At 41.8% G+C, this 18,933-nt stretch overlaps 1 protein-coding gene across 1 annotated transcript in view; it reads left to right on the top strand.

Moving 5' to 3' along the window:
* The window catches only part of DNAH3 (dynein axonemal heavy chain 3), a 614,138-nt gene that overhangs the window by 300,020 nt on the left and 295,185 nt on the right, over positions 1-18,933 (top strand). The window contains exons 24-28 of the mRNA XM_086940811.1: positions 2,313-2,514; positions 10,328-10,420; positions 13,906-14,016; positions 17,408-17,522; positions 17,665-17,863. Coding sequence (XP_086796937.1) covers positions 2,313-2,514; positions 10,328-10,420; positions 13,906-14,016; positions 17,408-17,522; positions 17,665-17,863 — 720 coding nt within the window. The remainder of the gene's footprint in view (positions 1-2,312; positions 2,515-10,327; positions 10,421-13,905; positions 14,017-17,407; positions 17,523-17,664; positions 17,864-18,933) is intronic.

Here is an 18,933-nt window from a genome sequence, read left to right as displayed (position 1 = left end):
TGAAATTATGTGTGACATTTCAGCTACTATGAATGACACTTGCTCGCGGACAAAATAAAGCAATGAAGAAGAGGGAATCATAAATATCAGAAATTACAATCATTTGAGTAAAGAGAGAGTTTACGTTAGCTGCTTCACATCATAAGAAATAATAGTTAAACAACTATTTTATCAGACTGCAGCCAACATTTCAGAAAATAGATAAAGCAGACTGGAAGGTGTCGATAATTTATTATAGTCAGGTGATTGGTTAGCAGACTTACTCGATTGCTGCCGACCACATGAGCTGTAAGTAGCGCTGCATTAGAAAGTGGAGCGTGGGAGGCGCTCATTTAGGCCACAGCTAGGCTGATAGCAAAGTCTCACTGACCAGAGTTTCAGAACACTTTACTTAGAAGGCGACGATCCAGCTCTGTTGTTAAGATTATGCTCAGTCCTGATGGCACGAAAGCTGTGATGTATTGGGAATTGCACATTTATTATTGCAAAAAAAGTTACTGGCACTAGCCTTTACTTTCACCCATCTCTGCAGTTTAGACCACAGTTGCCACCCTTTTAGTACCTCACGATAGAATTTTACAGCCATCATGGGGTTTTAACCAAATTCATGTTACATTTTCCTGCCTCAGAAAAAACGTCCAGGATTCGTGCATAACAGGAGTTACTTGTTGAAACGCAGCATGTACGACCAATGTACAGATCATTCTCGCAAACTTTCGCACGCCCTCCAAAGACACTAATCTGCACAAAACCCGCCAATCATTGAAAGAAGACATCTAAACAAAGGCAGATTTATGGAATTTGTTAATGTTTGCAATAACGGTCTTTTAAAATTTTAAATCAACATTGTTACTTATTTTGTTTTACTTGGGCAACAAATGGGTTTAGTCACATATTTCAGCACATACTGTTTTCACACGGTAAAATAAGCACATGCACTCGGGTGGTTTATACTTACTTTGACCCTTTTGCAGGCAGAGACTAAATTAAGATTGCTATGGGGGACATTTTTATAATTTCTATGTAATCTTGAGTGACATTTCAACAAATGAGAGTGACACTTTCAAGCAAAATCAAGCAATGAAGATGACGGAAACATAAAGATGAGAGATTACACCCCTCAGATAGCTGTAATTTCTTTTATTTATAGGTTTTTCCTCTTTTTCATGGCTGGATTTTACTCGCCAGAAAGGGTCACTCAGTTGTTGAAATGTCACTCATAATTACACTGTAATTATGAAAATGTCACAAACAAGCAATCTGAAACCTTGGCAGCTATGTGTAAAGCACACATCGTGCTTTTGGGCTTTCTGCAGCCAAGCCTCTTAAAAGTTATACACAGCAGTAGTTGGCTGCCAGATTGTGAGCTGTGCATGGAGATAGACGAAGGCCGCTGCGAGGCTTTGCTGCATGCAGCTGACTATACATATATGAGGGTGTTGTCCTCGTGTGAAGAGTTGGATGTCATGCATGTTCCTGGCCTCCAGCTATTTTCAGGCATCAATTAAAATGTCTAGATACTCTGGTGATTAATAGTCTTGCTGGAAAGAGATAGAGGTTTGTCTAGTGCGATTTATGTGTGAAAATCCAGTCTTTTCACTTGTTTAAACATGAGTTTGGATTGATATTTGGCGCTGCACCCACACGCGCGGTCTGGTTCCTGGCGCACATAACCATGGCTGCAGCGCACAGAGACCCCACACTGCCGCACACAGAGGAAAAAAATTAGAGGGAACATTGCTTACAAGGACAGGAAAAGCCACGCAGGGTGGCTTTTTCTGTCCTTGTAAATATGGGGCAGTAAAATGCAACTCCGGTGCATTTCAAAAAGTGATGCACCGGTGAGGCAAGGGGCTTGTAAATAAGCCCCTTTGTTTTGGTTTTATCTTAATGTTTTTTTAGCAACAAACTTTGTTTGCTATGCTCAGCAATGTCCTATTCTCACATTTTTATACAAACCATTGCTGGATCATTGGTAGCATTTTACAATTACATCTTGCACAGCGGCCTTAGAACTTGGAGAGCGGATTTGAACTTGCTTGATCTTGGTATATTTTTATTGTATGTGAACATTTAAATGGTTTTAATTACCTTAAGTAAAATAATTACTTACTTAATAGTTGGTCATTTAGACTCTTAGACAGTGGGTGTTATTGATGGAATGCTCTAGTACTGAAAGTAAATGCACATGTCAATTGATCTTCTATAATCATGGGTTTTCCAATAATCGGAAATATAATCCAATATAAGGGTACCAGAGCATTTTGCTCAGAGTAAAACTTCAGTATTTTAAATTGTTTTTTTGTGTACAGATTTTTTTTCCTGTCCAATGATGAGCTCCTTGAGATCTTGTCCGAAACTAAAGACCCTCTTCGAGTCCAGCCTCATTTGAAAAAGTGCTTTGAGGGAATAGCAAAATTGGAATTCTCTGATGACTTGGAGATCACAGGAATGATCAGTTCTGAGAAGGAAATCGTTCCACTGGTGCAGAAGATTTATCCAGCTAGAGCTAAAGTAAGTATACATGAATTGTGTGGTGTATTTATATAGTATGATTTGGCAAAATGCAAGATAGAATTGTAGTATTCATAGTACTGTTCATCTCATTAGTATTCAAAATTAGGGGATGCAAATACCAAAAGCTTACAGCACTGTAAACATCATATTGAATTCAACCTAACTTTGTTACACATTGGAATAAAACCACAAAGGAGTATCCAAAATTCAGGTTAACCTCATAACGGCTAAGGAACGTCCAGCTCCAGTGCTGGACGTTCCATTGCAGCTATGAGGTTCGAACGTTCAATGGCCGACGGCAGCACTCCTGAGGTAGTGGTGCCGTCGGCCGCCGAACGTTCGAAGCACTTAAGAGGTTAAGATTTCATATAAAACATTGAGTAGCAGTGATCATTCAGTTCAGTTTACAAGTCACTGTATAATTCTGGTATACATTAATGTGTTGCTCATTATAAAATATAGTGTACCAAAGAGATTGCAATGGTTAACCTGAGCATGTCCACAGCCTATAAATATGTCCCTATTTCTCTCTTTTAATATTGATAGGTATTATTTTCAGTTCTTTTGTTTCAAATCAGTTTTATTGTTTTCAAATGACTGTAAATATAGTTATTACACATATAACATTGTTATCAATTGTACAGTATATTAATATCTTAATGGATCCTGTCAGTACGCTTCTAATGGCGCACAGCGTCCTGAGTGGTCTTATCACAGCGCAATAGATATAGGCCTGGAGCAGTGTCTATTGAGTCCAGGCAGGTCCGCCACGTTTAAAAGAATAACGTATCTAGAGCAGGTCATCAATAGTAAATAGAAAGAAAAAAAGAGGGCATATCATTCAATCCTATAGGGCAGTATTTTGCTCTTGATCTTGTGATTTTGGCTTATTCTATGTCACCATTACATTTGTAGCAATCTCAAGAGCCCCCCCACCCACGGGTGATATTGCTATGAGGGATCTCTTGCTTCTGGACGGAAAATGTAAGATATAAAAATCATTGCTCAGAATATATGTAGTGGGGCTACACTGCCCAAGCTAGGAAATGGGCTGCAATCTAGAGGTAGGATTCTGTTTATGTCACATAGAACAGCAAAACCCAAAAATAAGAACAAGGTGGAGCAGGGGGCAATGGGTGGGGGGGGGAGAAAAGGGGGTGAGGCCCATGAGAATCGCCACTCAGGGTCTAGACATATTCGGAGGGGGGCATGAATGTGTGAGAAGGGGTGAAGAGGGGTTATGGTGGTGTCACTAGGGGGAAGGAGTAAAGTGGAATGTCCCTGGTCTATGTTAGGGGGTCAGCCCGTAAGGGGGACTCAGCCCTGTGCAGTAGAAGAATATTATTAAAGAGCTGCAGAGCGCGAAGGCAGGGTGAAGTGAAGCGGAAATATTCTAGTTTGGAGAGGTGATCTAGTAGTGGTTGCCATAAATGCGTAAATTTGGTTTCAGAGTGTGTAATACGACAGGTTAGAAGCTCCATTGCCATTGTGTGCCACATGCGAGTGAACCATAGCAAGGTTGGGGTGGGGGGGTGTTAGTGGGCTTTACCCACTGCAATATGATAATTTGTTTTGCTGCCCCTAGCATATTCAGAATCTTTAGACCCCAGTCCGTATGTGACATAGCTATAAGGGATTGGGGCTGCACCCCTAAGATAGTTACTTGCGGTGTGCTGGGTATGGGAAACCCCACCGCATCTTTAATGTGACTCGGCACCTCCTTCCAGGAAAGGTTAACAAGTGGGCAGGACCAGCAGACATGGACGAAGGAACCCATAACAGAGTTGCATCGCCAACACTGGGGTGTGTTGGTGGGGATCATTTTCTGCAACTGGACTGGGGTGTAATACCAGCCAGTCATAACTTTGTAGGCTGTTTACGATGAGAGACACTTTTATATATTCTAGGGATGTCGCTCCAGAGCTGCTCCCACTGCTCCGGGGGGATATTGTCTAGGATGTCAGAGTGCCACTGCCCTTGATAAAGGTGGAGGGGCATAGGGTTGGAGTGAGTAGGACCTAGTATGCATGTGAGATAAGCCACCGCGACCCATCAAAGGATCGCACAAGTGCCTAAGAGGAGGTGAACTGGCACGTGGCCCTTTGTGTATTAGTCGATGTAAGTGGCCAGTGTCTAAGTTTAAAATATTCTGATCGTATTGAGGAAATGATATGATAGTCTTGAGCATATTGCTCAAAGGTCTTAAAGGTTTCCCCTTCAAAAAGATCACTGATTGTGCGACAGTCTCCTTCCTGCCAAGCCGGGAAGGAGTGGGGTTGCAAAGCTGGAGGTAAATCGGGGTTCCGGGAAACCGGAGTGTTGGGGGAGGGGAAGGAAGTGAGACCCCTATTTTCAGTTCTTTATATTCAATCTTCCAGTGTTCTCCTATACCCTTTTTCTATGTGTCTTTCCATGCAGTCTTTACCTTTGGGTCCATCGATTGTTTGTATCATTTCAATCACTGTGCTCTCTCTCACCAGTCTGTTTTTTCACCCTTTAAGGCCCTAATTACAAGTAGGTCAGAATTCCATGTGGAGATTCCTGGTTTCTGGAATTACCGTCACTGGCTAGTTTGTCTGCATGAAATCCAGTCTATCATGGGTTAGACCCCCTAGAATAGGACACAACTGAGCAGGAATGGAATTACTACTTGGAATTCTGCATGTTATTAACTATTCTGACTGGTTTAACTCTCCAACATAGCACCTGCTCTTAGCAGGTGGTAATTTGAGAGTAGAGGCTTCTGCATGATGTGCCCTCCTTTGTGGCGGACGAAGGATGGGAGGACAGAGAAAGGAAGGGGAAAACGTGCCCGGCCATAGGAGGCCTTTCCTGGCGGTCTCAAACGGAAATAAGTACATCAGAATGTCTGCCATAGATAGGCCAATTGATCTGATGTGCTTGAACCGATGGCCCCAAGTCCATCGGGCCATTTGTGTAAGGTTTCTGTTGTCAGAGCTAGTGAGGGCACCACCAGCAGAATCATAAATGCCTGCCCAACTCTAAAAGAGTGGGCGCACTATCAGTTTGGAGACAGGGCATTCAATCTGTTTGTCGTGGAGTACCTAGTCTGTCAACCTCTAAATGCTGCCTTTCGACCAATATAAACTCAAAGCTACAAGGCAAAGCAGCGAGCGCCTGTGAAAATCAAATCCGTCATATACAGGCCCCACTAAAGCCACTGGTTTAAGCACCAAAATCTCTGAATTGAATTTCACAGCTGACAAGGTTGCTTGACCAGAGAAAAATGTTTGCTGCCTCACTCCTGTCCAAGGGTTTACTGTCAGACTTAGGCATATATTTGATTCTCAAAATCCACCAGAGGGCAAGACGCAAACCTCTAGACTGGCAAGACTCCTCAAAGCACAATTCCTTTACCACATTTCAAGTATGGTATAAAGCTCCTTCTTGTCCTTGAACCTCAGAGTAGTCTTCTAGACATCAGGTCTGTCTCCATTCATTATTCTTGCAGAGTCCTATCTTCAGTGGTCATCTGGGCTTGGTTGGAGTCAGAAGTGATTTTGCTTGTTGTGTGATTGGAGCCGGCAAATAGGAGGCCAACCAGTTTACCCTTGGAGAGCAGTTTCAGTCTTTGGGTGCCAGCAGGTGTTAGAAGTTTGCTTCTTTCCTGATATTGCCTTTCAAGGGCAGGGAATGATCAGAGGAAGTGGTCCTCCCCATGTCACTTCTCAATGTTTATGATGTGTTCCCCCCTCTGTCAGGTCAAGCTAGTTTTAGCTCTTGCTGGGGTTGGAGCCAACACCTAGGAATGCCCTGGAAATTATTGGGATCAGGTCCGGGCATCCACTTGGCATCTCTAAATCGAAACAAGATGTGTTAAGGCTATCTTTTGTTCTGCCACCTGTTCCTGCCCCTCATAAATGGCTAATCCATGCTAAGTGGCCAGTTGTTGGCAAAGCACTCTGGCCTTCCAGTTCCCAGTGGCTAAGCCATTGACCTCTGGGAAACTGGTTACTAAGCCGGGAATACATATTGTGTCTTGGAGTACAGCTGAGATGCAACAGGCTCTAAACCATTTTTCTCTCAGGTAGCACAGGTAGCACAACTTACACTTTTATTTTTTTCTAATAAAGTTATCTGAAACCAATTTTCATCAATGAATTAGATGTCTGAAATTAAGTGAAAAATAACAGTGTACCATTTTTCTGACATGTTCCCAGGCAGAGATACAAAGTAATGATTTTCTCTGCATCCAGGCCTGTTTGTGAAAACATTCCCTTACCTCCACAGTAAAAGTGAAAGTAGCTTTTGGGTAATTACTCACTCTGAAAGCATACTATTCCCACTATGTAGTTTGCCACGTTTTTATATTAACACCTTGGGAGCGTCGAACGTTCAGCGCCCAGTGCTGAACGTTCGAATAACGAATGCTGACCCGTCGGCCAACGGTCGTGCGCAGCACTGGCAAGGTAGTGCTCGTGACGACCGTTGGCCGACGGCAGCAATTAAAGGGTTAAGCACTGAGTCCGCTATTGCAAAGGCACTTTTCCCTCCCATGTGTCCCAAAAGTACTTTTAATCTGCAACCCAGTCAAAGCACAAGTGGTGTGTTTTGCAGCCAGAGATTTGTTCCTATATGTGGACCATGCAAATATATACTGGAGCCCACATAAGACAATTAACTTCCATGCTACTGGCGTAATTTTTATACCACTGTACAGTGGCCTTACTGGAAAGTTAAATAAACCAATTGGGTGATGCCAATTTTACAGTACCATTTTAGGAGCATAGTATAGGCACTGTGGCATTGAAGGGCAGTGTCACACTAGCGCACAGAGTTAACACCAGTAAAAATAGTGTCCAGAAAAAGGCAAAGTAATCAGGGTACTCCATGCAGAAAAGCTGATTTTGCTTCACAATGTCCTTACAGTATTTAAGATTTGATCACTGGTTTCAAGAAAGTGTTAAACATTCGTTTTCACACCTCCCATTATTACTAATACATGCCACATCCAATCTAGAGTCTAAAACTTGCCCTGGAAGATTTGACAAAGGGACTTTTTGAACTAGTTGACAAATAAACCAATGACTTTACAATCCACTAATATAGTTGCCATGGCAGTAATTGAAATGCCAGCTTTTTCATCTGAGCCCGAAATATAGAATATTCAGTGCAGGGCTTGAAACTGAAATATAAAAGTGCAGGTACTAATTGTGTGATATAAATGCTCCTCGTCTTCTTTGAACTTTCTTTCACAGGATCTCTACTTTTTTTACAGAATTTTGTAACGGAGTCACACTAATATTGGCCATATAAGTCAAGAGGGGATTGGTGGCACTATGGGCTGCTCACTTGCCAATACCTTTCTGAAATGTGGCACCAACTAGTTGTTTAGGGTGCTCTTGGCCCAGATACTTCAACATCCATACTAATAATATAAAGAGACAGCCTAAACCTTTGAGGCGGGTAAACTCAAAAAGTACAGCACCAATCACAACACCCAATACAGCGTTGGAAAGGGCAGTTGCAGCAGAAGGACATAGGCTATGCAGACGGCCACCATATACATTTAAAAGGTAAAAGAACCGTGCCATCAAAGTAGTCCCTTGTGGGCGTGTCTGCGTTGTGCTGTGGGCGTGTGCTGGGGGGCGTGACAAACGCTGGGGGTGTGTGGTACGTTCCGCCCTTAATGCCATGTCTTTTATCGTGTGCTAATCCCACCCTGCTCCCTTTACATACCCCTGCACCCCATAATCATAACCCACCCTTACTCCTTAAAATACCCCAACACCCTTAAACACTAATCCATTTTAACCCTATAAATATATCCTGTACCCCAAAACCCAAACCTATCCCTAAACCCTAAAATAAACCCTGTACACCAAAACCCAAACCTAGCCCTGAACCCTATAAATACCCCTGCACCTCAAAACCCAAACCTATCCCTGAACCCTAAAAATACCCCTGTACCCCAAAACCCAAACCTAGCCCTGAACCCTAAAAATAACCCTGTACCCCAAAACCCAAACCTACCCCTGAACCCTAAAATACCCCTGTACCCCAAAACCCAAACCTAGCCCTGAACCCTTAAAATACCCCTGTACCCTAAAACCCAAACCTACCTCTGAACCCTAAAAATACCCCTGTACCCCAAAACCCAAACCTAGCCCTGAACCCCTAAAATACCCTGTACCCCAAAACCCAAACCTACCTCTGAACCCTAAAAATACCCCTGAACCCCAAAACCCAAACCTACCCCTGAACCCTAAAATACCCCTGTACTCCAAAACCCAAACCTAGCCCTGAACCCTAAAAATACCCCTGTACCCCAAAACCCAAACCTAGCCCTGAACCCTTAAAATACCCCTGTACCCGAAAACCCAAACCTACTGCTGAACCCTAAAAATACTCCTATACCCCAAAACCCAAACCTAGCCCTGAACCCTAAAAATACCCTTGCACCCCAAAACCCATACTTATCCCTAAACCCTAAAACTACCCCTGTACCCCATAACCCCAAACTATATCTGAACCCTTAAAATACCCAAACACCCCAAAACATATACCTCAGTACCCTAAAACATATACCCCTATATCCATACTTACCTTATCCAAACATTAAAAAAAACATGCTTTTACCATTCATGCATTTTACAACGAATTTCGTTGTAAATGTTTGCGTGGTAAAAGCATATAAAATGTAATGCCATGCGTTACAATGGCATTGCGGAGTCATGGTACTTTCGTAATGAAAGTATGCGGCGTGATGGTATGCGGAAAGAAAGTTGCGGAATAATGGGTGTTTACCCTCCCCCGGTAAGTACATTGGTGGCACGGCGGCCCACATCTCCAGCAACATACTCGTATTTTTTCACCACCGATTTGAAAAATGCACAGGTCTCTCTAATTGATGGCCAGCACCGACATACACTTTTAGACACACCTCCCGCCACAAGTTCTAGATTTTTGAACTTTAGAGCTGGGGAGCTACGTTCGAATCTCGGCATAAGCTCAACATCCTGTGATTCCAGGCAAATCGCTTTGTCTCCCTGTGCCTACCACAAATGAATGTGTTCTTCTGTAATCTAAATTATGCTCATGCCATGTTGTCGAGCTCGCGCTATATAATATTGCAAGGAAAAATAAAGTAGGGAAACTCGAGTTCACACACTACTGAACGCGCACTCTTAAGTGCATCAGCCGTGCACTGTGAATCGGAGCGTTTCACAGGCCTGTCACAGATAAGAAATGCTATCAAAACGAAATCCTACAAAAGAATATACTACTGGCCGGCAGCAATTTATACCCGGACAACGTCGGGACGGGCTGCTAGTGTCATTATAATATGTGAGTGTCTGATCTTGCTCCAAAATGAGGTTTACTTCTTTTACCAGAGTATAATAATAAACCAATGATCATCTGACAATGTATGAATCCTGTGAGGATGTAAAGCCTCATATACTTTGGTAATACTGATGAGTTAAGTAGATCGATGGAGAGATGGAACTAATGCACATATTCTGATTGCATGAGAAAGGCCCATCTTGTGCAATATTCTTTAAGAGGCACTCTTCATTTTAATTCTTTTAAATATTTTTGTATGGTTGTGTAAACGCAGTTTTTTCCATGCCTGATGATTCTTTATATGGATTGTTATTTTATAGGAAAAGATGTCAGAAATTAAGCTTTGGAGTGTGCTGTTGAGCTGCTTGTAGAGTTTTGTACTGACTTATTCAGAATAGCTACTTTGCTATTCTTGTCTCCAGTTTAAAGTGTACGTTTAAAAATCATAAATGCTCCTTATTTAGTCATTTTTTGTATAATATGCTTTATTTGTCCTTGCTTCAAGGGAATGGTTGAGAAATGGCTGCTTGAGGTGGAAGAAAATATGCTTGCAAGCTTAAAGCATGTCATCCATGAAGGCATTGAAGGTTATATACAGGTAAAGATGCAGAGCCATTGTTTCTCGCTGGGCCTAGGGTGCTAGAGATGGGCAACATGTCCTACGACTAGGGCACCCTTTGCTGTTCCAAACACTGGCAGCATTGCTTACAAAAACACACTCCTCCTCCTCATTGCAACCTTCCAGGATATGCCAGAATTTACTGGGTGTTCTGCTTTGTTGTGATATTAGTATGAAATGTTTGTATTTTTTTAATTTGCATAGGGTGAGCTTATGCACTACTATCAATCATGACACCTATTGTTCATTTTAGGAATAAAAAATGTGCAGACTCTGACCATAAATGGAACAGAATTTTAAGACCCGCTGTTTACACAGGGGTTGGAATTCTGAGTTGTGGGATTTTAGTACTCACTGTCATTCCGTATCAATTCAACACCCTTCCTTACATTTCTGCGGGTCAAATCTGCTGGAATTTAACAGGGGAAAAGAGTATGGGCTTCGTTGTCATCTTAAGTTTTTTGGCGGCCCCGGCAAGACATATTTGGAAGCCCATGTATGGAGTAAATTTGAATTTTATTTCCCATTTCCTGATAATTCATGCCCACATCATGCTAAAAAATAGTAAATTATATGTTAAATTTTAACAAGGTCATCCAAAACCAGTTGATATATGTCTTGTTCGGGAATCCTAAAAATCGGTTAGAAAAAACACAGGGTAGAGACACAGAGTCAGAGATAGAGTGGGCAAAGAAGGAGAGAGGTTTAGAAAGAGAAACAGGATAGACATTGGTGAAATGAAGAGAAGGTTCACTGTCCTATGGAATATGGGGGCCATAGGCGATTGTCCACTTTGCCCATGCCTTAAAACGTCTCTGATGGGCTTTACTGTGACATGCAGCTTTAGGTGCAGTGAGCACCAGAGTCCAGTTGTTATTCCCCAAAAACTCAGAACAGGCGCAATTTTTTGTACCCAATAAATTCAGAACTGCTGGAGTTGGATTTTTATCGTGACAGATACATTAGGGCCCTAGAGTGTTTTTCTTTGCATGACACTAGGGCCCAGATGTAGGTAAATCTGATTTACCGACTCTAGAATACTGAATTTTACCGATTCGGTATTTTACAGAATCGGTAAATTTACCGAATCTGTAAATTAAGCCTACCTACATGTCAGATCCCAAATACCGGTCGGTAATGGCCGAAATCGGCCGTTACCGACCGGTAATTGACGACGTACATCGGGCCCTTAATTGTTTAACTTATCCAAGACTTTTAAAAAACTGTGGACTTATATGGTTTTGCTGAGAATATGAATTAATTTGTCAGCACATAGCCCCCCATGGTAAACACAATAACCATCATTTCGGGTTTGCCAGTAATCCAGTTTAGGTGCAAACTGGATTTCCCTCCAAAATTCACATTACAGGTTGTGCGCAAAGTTCCCACTGACCTGTCCATATTACCCTGCACAAATCTTGAAAGGAGACACTGAATGACATTTTTGTTGATAGAAAATGCTAGATTTCGAGCCTTGGAGTGCAGAACAAGGAGCAAATGTGCAATACTACTACATTGTCCTCAATTCCAACCCGCAGAACTCGTGTCAGAGCAATACCATCAGGTAATAGAACCCAGAACGCACAGGAGATAAAAATACAATAGTATCAATACGTTCTGGGTTCTATTACCTTATGATATTGCCTCATATTTCTGAAAAAAAGAGTAGGAAATACTGTTTATGTTTAATTTCGATTCACTGCGGATTGATTTGAAATGTACCTGATGTAGAAACGAGTTAAAGAGAAAGACATTTTAACAAGCCTAGACACAGAGTTCGCTTTTGAATAATTTATGCACACAAAGGAACAAATGCAGAGCCATGTGCACAGATGCAGACAGAAAAACAGTTTCAGGCTTCTGCCAGAGACATTACTGTCCAAATTACAGGTCGTGTAAAATACAGCAACTTGGATTATCTGTAAACTTCCCACGAGATCTACTTCCACCCCACTTCTGAGAACACTGCACTGGCTACCGGTCAGAAAGAGAATTATTTTAAAAATCTGTTGCCTAGCCCATAAAGCTTTAATGAGGAAAGGGCCCAGCTACTTACACTTGAGGCTCAAACGCTTCCAGCATTCCAGGCCGGAATGTGTGATCTATGGATAAAGGGTTACTTACCAATCCCGCATTCCATGATCAAGGTGAGGCGACAGGTCCTTTTCAGATCTAGCTCCCACTTACTGGAACAACTTCCCTTTTCAGATCCACACTTGTTCTGATTACATCAAATTCAAGAAATTACTCAAGAAGGAGTTGTTCTAATTCAGGTCTCTGTTCCCGCTGTCGTGCATGTTCTCAGTGGCGAGATGCCCCTGATGGGGTGATTCGTGTGCGATATCAAATTAAAATAACAGAACAACATACATGCAGCTAGGGACACAGATAGCACACAAATAGGCACGCTGCACCAGAAAAACCCATTCAAGCTCCCTTTGATGCAGATAACACACATACAGACACCACTGCCCATAACCACTGCCTACAACTAACACATATGCAAGGACCCATGCATAAGACACACATAGGAGCATCTATCCATTCAGACAAAATACTTGAAGGCATCCATGCACACAAAAAACACACATATGGCCACCCATGCAACAGATAGCACATCTCTAGGACCCCATGCATACAAACACCAATCATGTAGGCGTCTTCGTGCACAGGCAATGTACAGGCGCGCACACACACATGCACAACTACCATGTGGACCCCATCATGTTATGTATGAGACCTTCAGCCATTTCTAGGTTTTTGACAAAAACATATTTGCTGTGGCACTATTAAGCTCTTGTAATTATGAAAACAAAACAAGACATACCAGAAAACAAAGTGCAGCTGGCTAAAAGACAGAATTAACTGCAGGTGTCAAACAGGTCAAGAGTCCTTTTGTAACTTTACCTGTGCAGAGATGCACACAAGACCGTACATATATGTTTGTTGATTTAATGGTGACATTTTACGAGGCACACCCTGAGTTTGTGTGCCTCTATAATCTTCAAAAGGATTTAGGAACGATTTCTTCAGGACAAAGCAATGGGAGGGGATGTGGTCTAGTAGCTAAGCTGTAGAAATGGAACCTGGGAAGTTGGGTTCTTCTGGGCCAAACATGTATTCTTGCTGTGCCTAAAATTGTGAATGTGACAGAAATGCAATTGTACATTTGTGAAATACAAATGGTATGTCCCAAGATGATGTAGGACACTCATCTGCTATCCCACTAGATTTGCGCTATATACATGCCAATATGTGTTGTCATTATATCAAAATGCTTAAAACGTCGCTCGTTGGTTACAGTCTCATAGTAAATGCACAATTCTACTGCTAGGTATCCCTTGGTGTGCAATCATAATCCTGATTCTTCAACCATAAAACCATAGATATTTTCGATTACATTTAAGAATCAATCAAATTAGCTACCGCTTTAATCTGTACAACTGATGGACATTTTCCAACAGGTTCCTCGAAAGAAGTGGGTGTTGCAGTGGCCAGGACAAGTGGTCATTTGCGTTTCCTCAATCTACTGGACCAAGGAAGTATCTGAAGCAATAACTAACAACACTTTACCCGTAAGACCCTCTTTTTTATTTGCATTTAAATTTTCAGAACTGGTTCAAAATCCACTGATTTATATCAACTATTGTTTCTAAAAAGTACAAGTTAATAGGGCGTAGTTCACAATAAAAGAAGTCTATCATGTACTGTTACATTTATGACAATTAAAAAGAAAAACTGGAAAGTATATTTTGTTCTCCAAATGCCTGTTCTAGACTCTACTAAGATATTCATTGCTATTTCTATGCAATTCACATGGCCGAATCAATAATAAATTTCTCCAGTGCATGGACGTCCATTCTGAAAGGCGTGGTGAGCAGGACTCACGCCACACACTCGTTGACCAAGGATGATATTGTAGGGTTGGTCCTTTGCGCCACCCTTTGCCCTTCTACAGACTTCATTTTGCTGCTGAGTGGCTAAGGGAAGGGCATAGAGTGGAAATAACAAAAGAAACCAAGGCTGTTGGGGCTGCTGCTTTTTTATAACCGCTGACCATGGGAGGGCACTGCCACGGGTGCCAAAGGGATATATTGGCTAGCGTTTACAGCACTGTGCTACTACTAATTGATGGCCATGCTCTGTTACAAATATTTTCAGTGCAGAATCAGAATTCATTAGGTTTTAATCTGTATTTTTATTGTGTTCTATGTAGTTAGCACTATAACTCCACCTTAGACCTGGGCGAAAGAAAGAATTGTTATTCCCCACGCAGTCCCGTTTGACATTTATGTCATCAAAGGACACCTTTTCCAGAATAATATCAGCCAGGTGACACAGGGCTCCATTACTGATGAATATGGCTGGCGGATTTCCAAAGTTTACTAGCATTTTTAGGTCGGGCATTAGCCAAGACCTTTTGATTTTGCTAAAATTATATGTGTAATATGCTTAGTTATAATGACTTCAGCCAGCCCTTTTCATCCATTGGTTTGTCATTGTGGCAATCACATATTTCTACCCAGGGTTGGATTGGGATTAAAAATCGGCCCGGGCACGCATAAAAAAATCAGCTCACATTAGCATAATGCCTTCCCTCAAATCACTGCTTCAGCGTAATTTTACATAAAAAAGGGGGGGGGGGAATGCACGCATCAGTTTACACTTGTGAAACACACCTGAAAACAAGTGAGGCCACTTCTGCTCAGCCCTCTGCCCCGCTCAGTATGCCTACATTAATGGGAGGCCCAGAGAGAGAAAAGGTGTGACACCTCTACCTGTTGCTGCTCTACGGGAGATAATGAGCGCCCATCTCCCTCCAGAAAGGCCACTCAGACACCCACTGGGCCGCTGGCGGTATAGTCGAACAACAGAGACACCCCTCAAATCGGCCCCCAGGCTGCTCAAAAGCAGCCCTCAGCTGGAACTTGGACCCCGGCCCGTCGGGCATTGCCCGAATGCCCCCGTTACCAATTCGACGCTGTTTCTACCCACTGCAGTGTACTGCAAGTGGAATAGATCAGGCTACGAGAGCCATTGCCTAACTTTAATGTGAGTGAAGACATGCTGCGCTTTCACAAGGAGCATACACACACATATGGTAGAACTTGTAGCCAATGTATTTTTTTAGATTTGATTTGGGCCCAGCAGATACCCCAACGATAAAGATTTGCACAAAAAAAGGCAAATCAAAATAAGCATTGATAAAGCCAAACAGCTGGCAGTCAAAAGCACACCTATTGCCTTTGCCAGTGCTGTTAAAGGTTAGATTCATGGCCTATACTTATTAGAGGTTAATTTCTCTTTACCCAGGTCTCGGGTCTAGAGTCCTGTGTTCAGGTGGGATAGTATTTAATTATGCAGGAGCTCATTTTTAATCCTTTAAAGAGAGCTGCCATATTTACTTTGACAAGTTTAAGAAGGCTGAGCATGTTCTTTGCCATTCTACCTCACATGCCAATAGCTCACTGACATTTAGCCAGTTTTTTCTTAAATTTGTTGATGTCATTTATTAAATGCTATTACCAAAACTAGCCACAGTATTCCATGAGTCTCCCTACCGGTATACTAATATTGCAAAAATAATTATGAATGTAAATGCCTCAATCAGTTATATGGACTAATATCTCTGTAGAGTATTTTAATCTATCACTTATACATTGTATGTGAAATTATAAACATGGACCAACCTTACTCATACCATACTTTGTCATGCTGCAAGAGGGACAGTTCAGCCAAATCTCTACGTCACATCACTTCTGAATGGGAGTACAAACAATCTCAGGGATGTTTTGGCCTTAATGGACACAAAACAAGCCACAGTGTTTCTCATGGAACACCTCGGAGTGTGGAACGCCATTTGGAATTTGTCATGCTGTAACCATCCTCTGCTACATAAAAAAACTCTAGAAGAGAAGTTTTTTTACAGGGAGCACATCATCATACCAGAGGATCTGGTGTAATGGCCAGAGCTGCCGACTTTGGAACTGGGGAACCGGGTTCGAGTCTCGGCATCAGCTCTATATCCTGTGATTCTGAGCAAATCACGTTATCTTCCCGTACCTTAACCCCTTCGATGCTCATGACGGAACGGTTCCATCATGAGCGTCGGTTGGCCTGTGTTCATGACGGAACCGTTCCGTCATGAGTCCATAAGCCCAATTTTGCGCCCAAATTTGCGCCGAGCGGATGAGGTTAAAAAAAAGAGAAATGTATGTGTTCCTGTGTACTGGAACTGGTGCTCATGTAAAGTGTTTCAATCCCTTTGGGTCGAGTTTGCCTCTATAAAACTGCAAAAAAGTAATTCCAGAGCTGTGTAACTTTGAACAGGTCCAGAGAATTTGCCTCCGCCATCTAATGCTAGTCCTAACTCTCACTGCTCGTTCCAAGGGCCCCTTGCCTTGACTGGGGACAGGGACAGCCTAACCCCAGCCACATCTAGTGCTTTCCATTGTTTTAAACTGTGCTTCATTGCTGTTTAGCTCCTATATTCACAGTCAGGTGAGGTTCTGCTTGAGAGTTCGAGACCTGTACCTTGGCAAGCCTCTTTCACTTAAAGTGACTCTCCAGCTATGAATATGAAGAATTGAAATGTTTAAATTAATGCTTACCCCTGGTAATTACTCTGGACATTATTCCCTTCCATTGTTTCTGTCTTGTCTTAGGGTGATTGTCTCAGACAGCAAAAAAAGTGATAAATGGAGCTAAAAACAATGGCATGGAATGATACACCGAGCATGTATCCCGACTAATCAGGAGTGGTTGAGATTGATTCAAGCGTTTCTGGCCATTCCTTTTTTGTTCTCTGCCTCACCAGTATAGTAAAATGAAGTATTATCTCCAGCTCATATCTTCTAAATACACCCACTGTAGTATCATTTAGCATGTTGTCATCAGCATTATTAATGTTGTTAGAAGACATTTTAAATGTCAACTTTTGTAATGATCTTTTTGTTTCTTTTAAAGGCCTTCCTGGAGAAGAGCAATGAGCAAATTGCCGACATTGTAGAGCTTGTCAGAGGAAAGCTTTCCAGCGGGGCCCGCGCGACACTTGGAGCTCTTACTGTGATTGACGTACATGGTAAGATCTTACACACTGCTTTCAAAATCAGTTCTTCATATTCCCCTACTGTTATGAATGTTGCTATAAATCATATTTGAGCATGCTTTTTGGGCTGTTACCATTGGGTTGAATGAAAAGTCTTGACTTTGTGTCTTCACAGCACGTGATGTGGTAGCAAAATTATCTCAGGACAAGGTGTCCAGTTTGAACGACTTCCAATGGATTTCTCAACTCCGATACTACTGGGAAAAGAACGACGTCATGGTGCGAATGATAACGACAGCAGCCAAATATGGTTATGAATACCTGGGGAATTCTCCACGTCTGGTTATAACTCCATTGACTGATCGATGTTATAGGTAAAAATGATCAACACACCCAAATCCTGTGCTATATGGACTGTAGGGTCTCACACTGCTAAGATTAAGATAATCAGATAGGTTATATTTTGATACAGCAACTTGCTTGATGAGCATTTTAGCTATGTTGATTGTTTTACAACTAAGAAAATTGAGTAGTTATTAGAAGGAACAGGGAATATTCACTCAGCCAATGAAATTAGTGCAGAATGCAAATATCCAATCGTCAGTGGCCACAAGTTATTGGAAACTATTTCAAACTTTTACAGTGTTCTGGTACACACCAGAGGTTACTTTGGAATGTTAGAAATAAGCTTCTCGAAGCATCTTAATTGAACTAAACATACAATGGTTTATATTTCTGAATGTTTCATCAACATATTAAACCTGTATAAAATCAAGAGACACTTAGCTAGTAAATCTTTGGTTAATGCATCCGAATTTGTACACCATCAAACATGCTCCAAATTTAAGAAACCAATAACCTCAAAGTCTTGCAGGCATTTCCAGAATTTGTACCACTTTTCTCCCATGTTTCCTATATTTGCCCTGGGCTGTATTCAATCTACTCCAAGCGGTCAGTGCAAGATTACCCCCCAACCTCAGAAATGGGTCAGAAAAGATCAACAATGCAACAGCAAGTTCTTAGCAGATCATCACTGGATCTAGTGTAAAAAGTGGCAGCCTTGAATTTGCACTCTCTAAAGATAGAAACAGTCAGCTGCGTCTGTTTTTTTACCAAACTCCTAAGTTAACCGCTAAAATTATTTAAAGGACTTTGAACCCATTTAATGTAGAGTATGCTTTAGATTGTACGGTCTTCTGATCCAGTATATACTTTTCTAGATCTTTCTTAGACCATGGTTTCAAATTAATGCATTTTCTACAAAAGGTAAACATCTACCTTTTCCAGATACATTTTCTTAATGCTAGTTTTATGCATGTCCTTGAGCCCAATAATATTTCTTGAGACAACCTTCAGCTAATTATGACTAGAAAATTACACGACCAGCAAGTCCTCACTTAAAGCCAAAAAAGTCTTATTTTCCCCTCACCCCTCCTTCTTTTTC

Source organism: Lissotriton vulgaris, chromosome 10 (assembly GCF_964263255.1).
Source record: "Lissotriton vulgaris chromosome 10, aLisVul1.2, whole genome shotgun sequence".
Taxonomy (NCBI): Eukaryota; Metazoa; Chordata; class Amphibia; order Caudata; family Salamandridae; genus Lissotriton; species Lissotriton vulgaris.
This window is presented reverse-complemented; position numbering and strand designations above follow the sequence as displayed.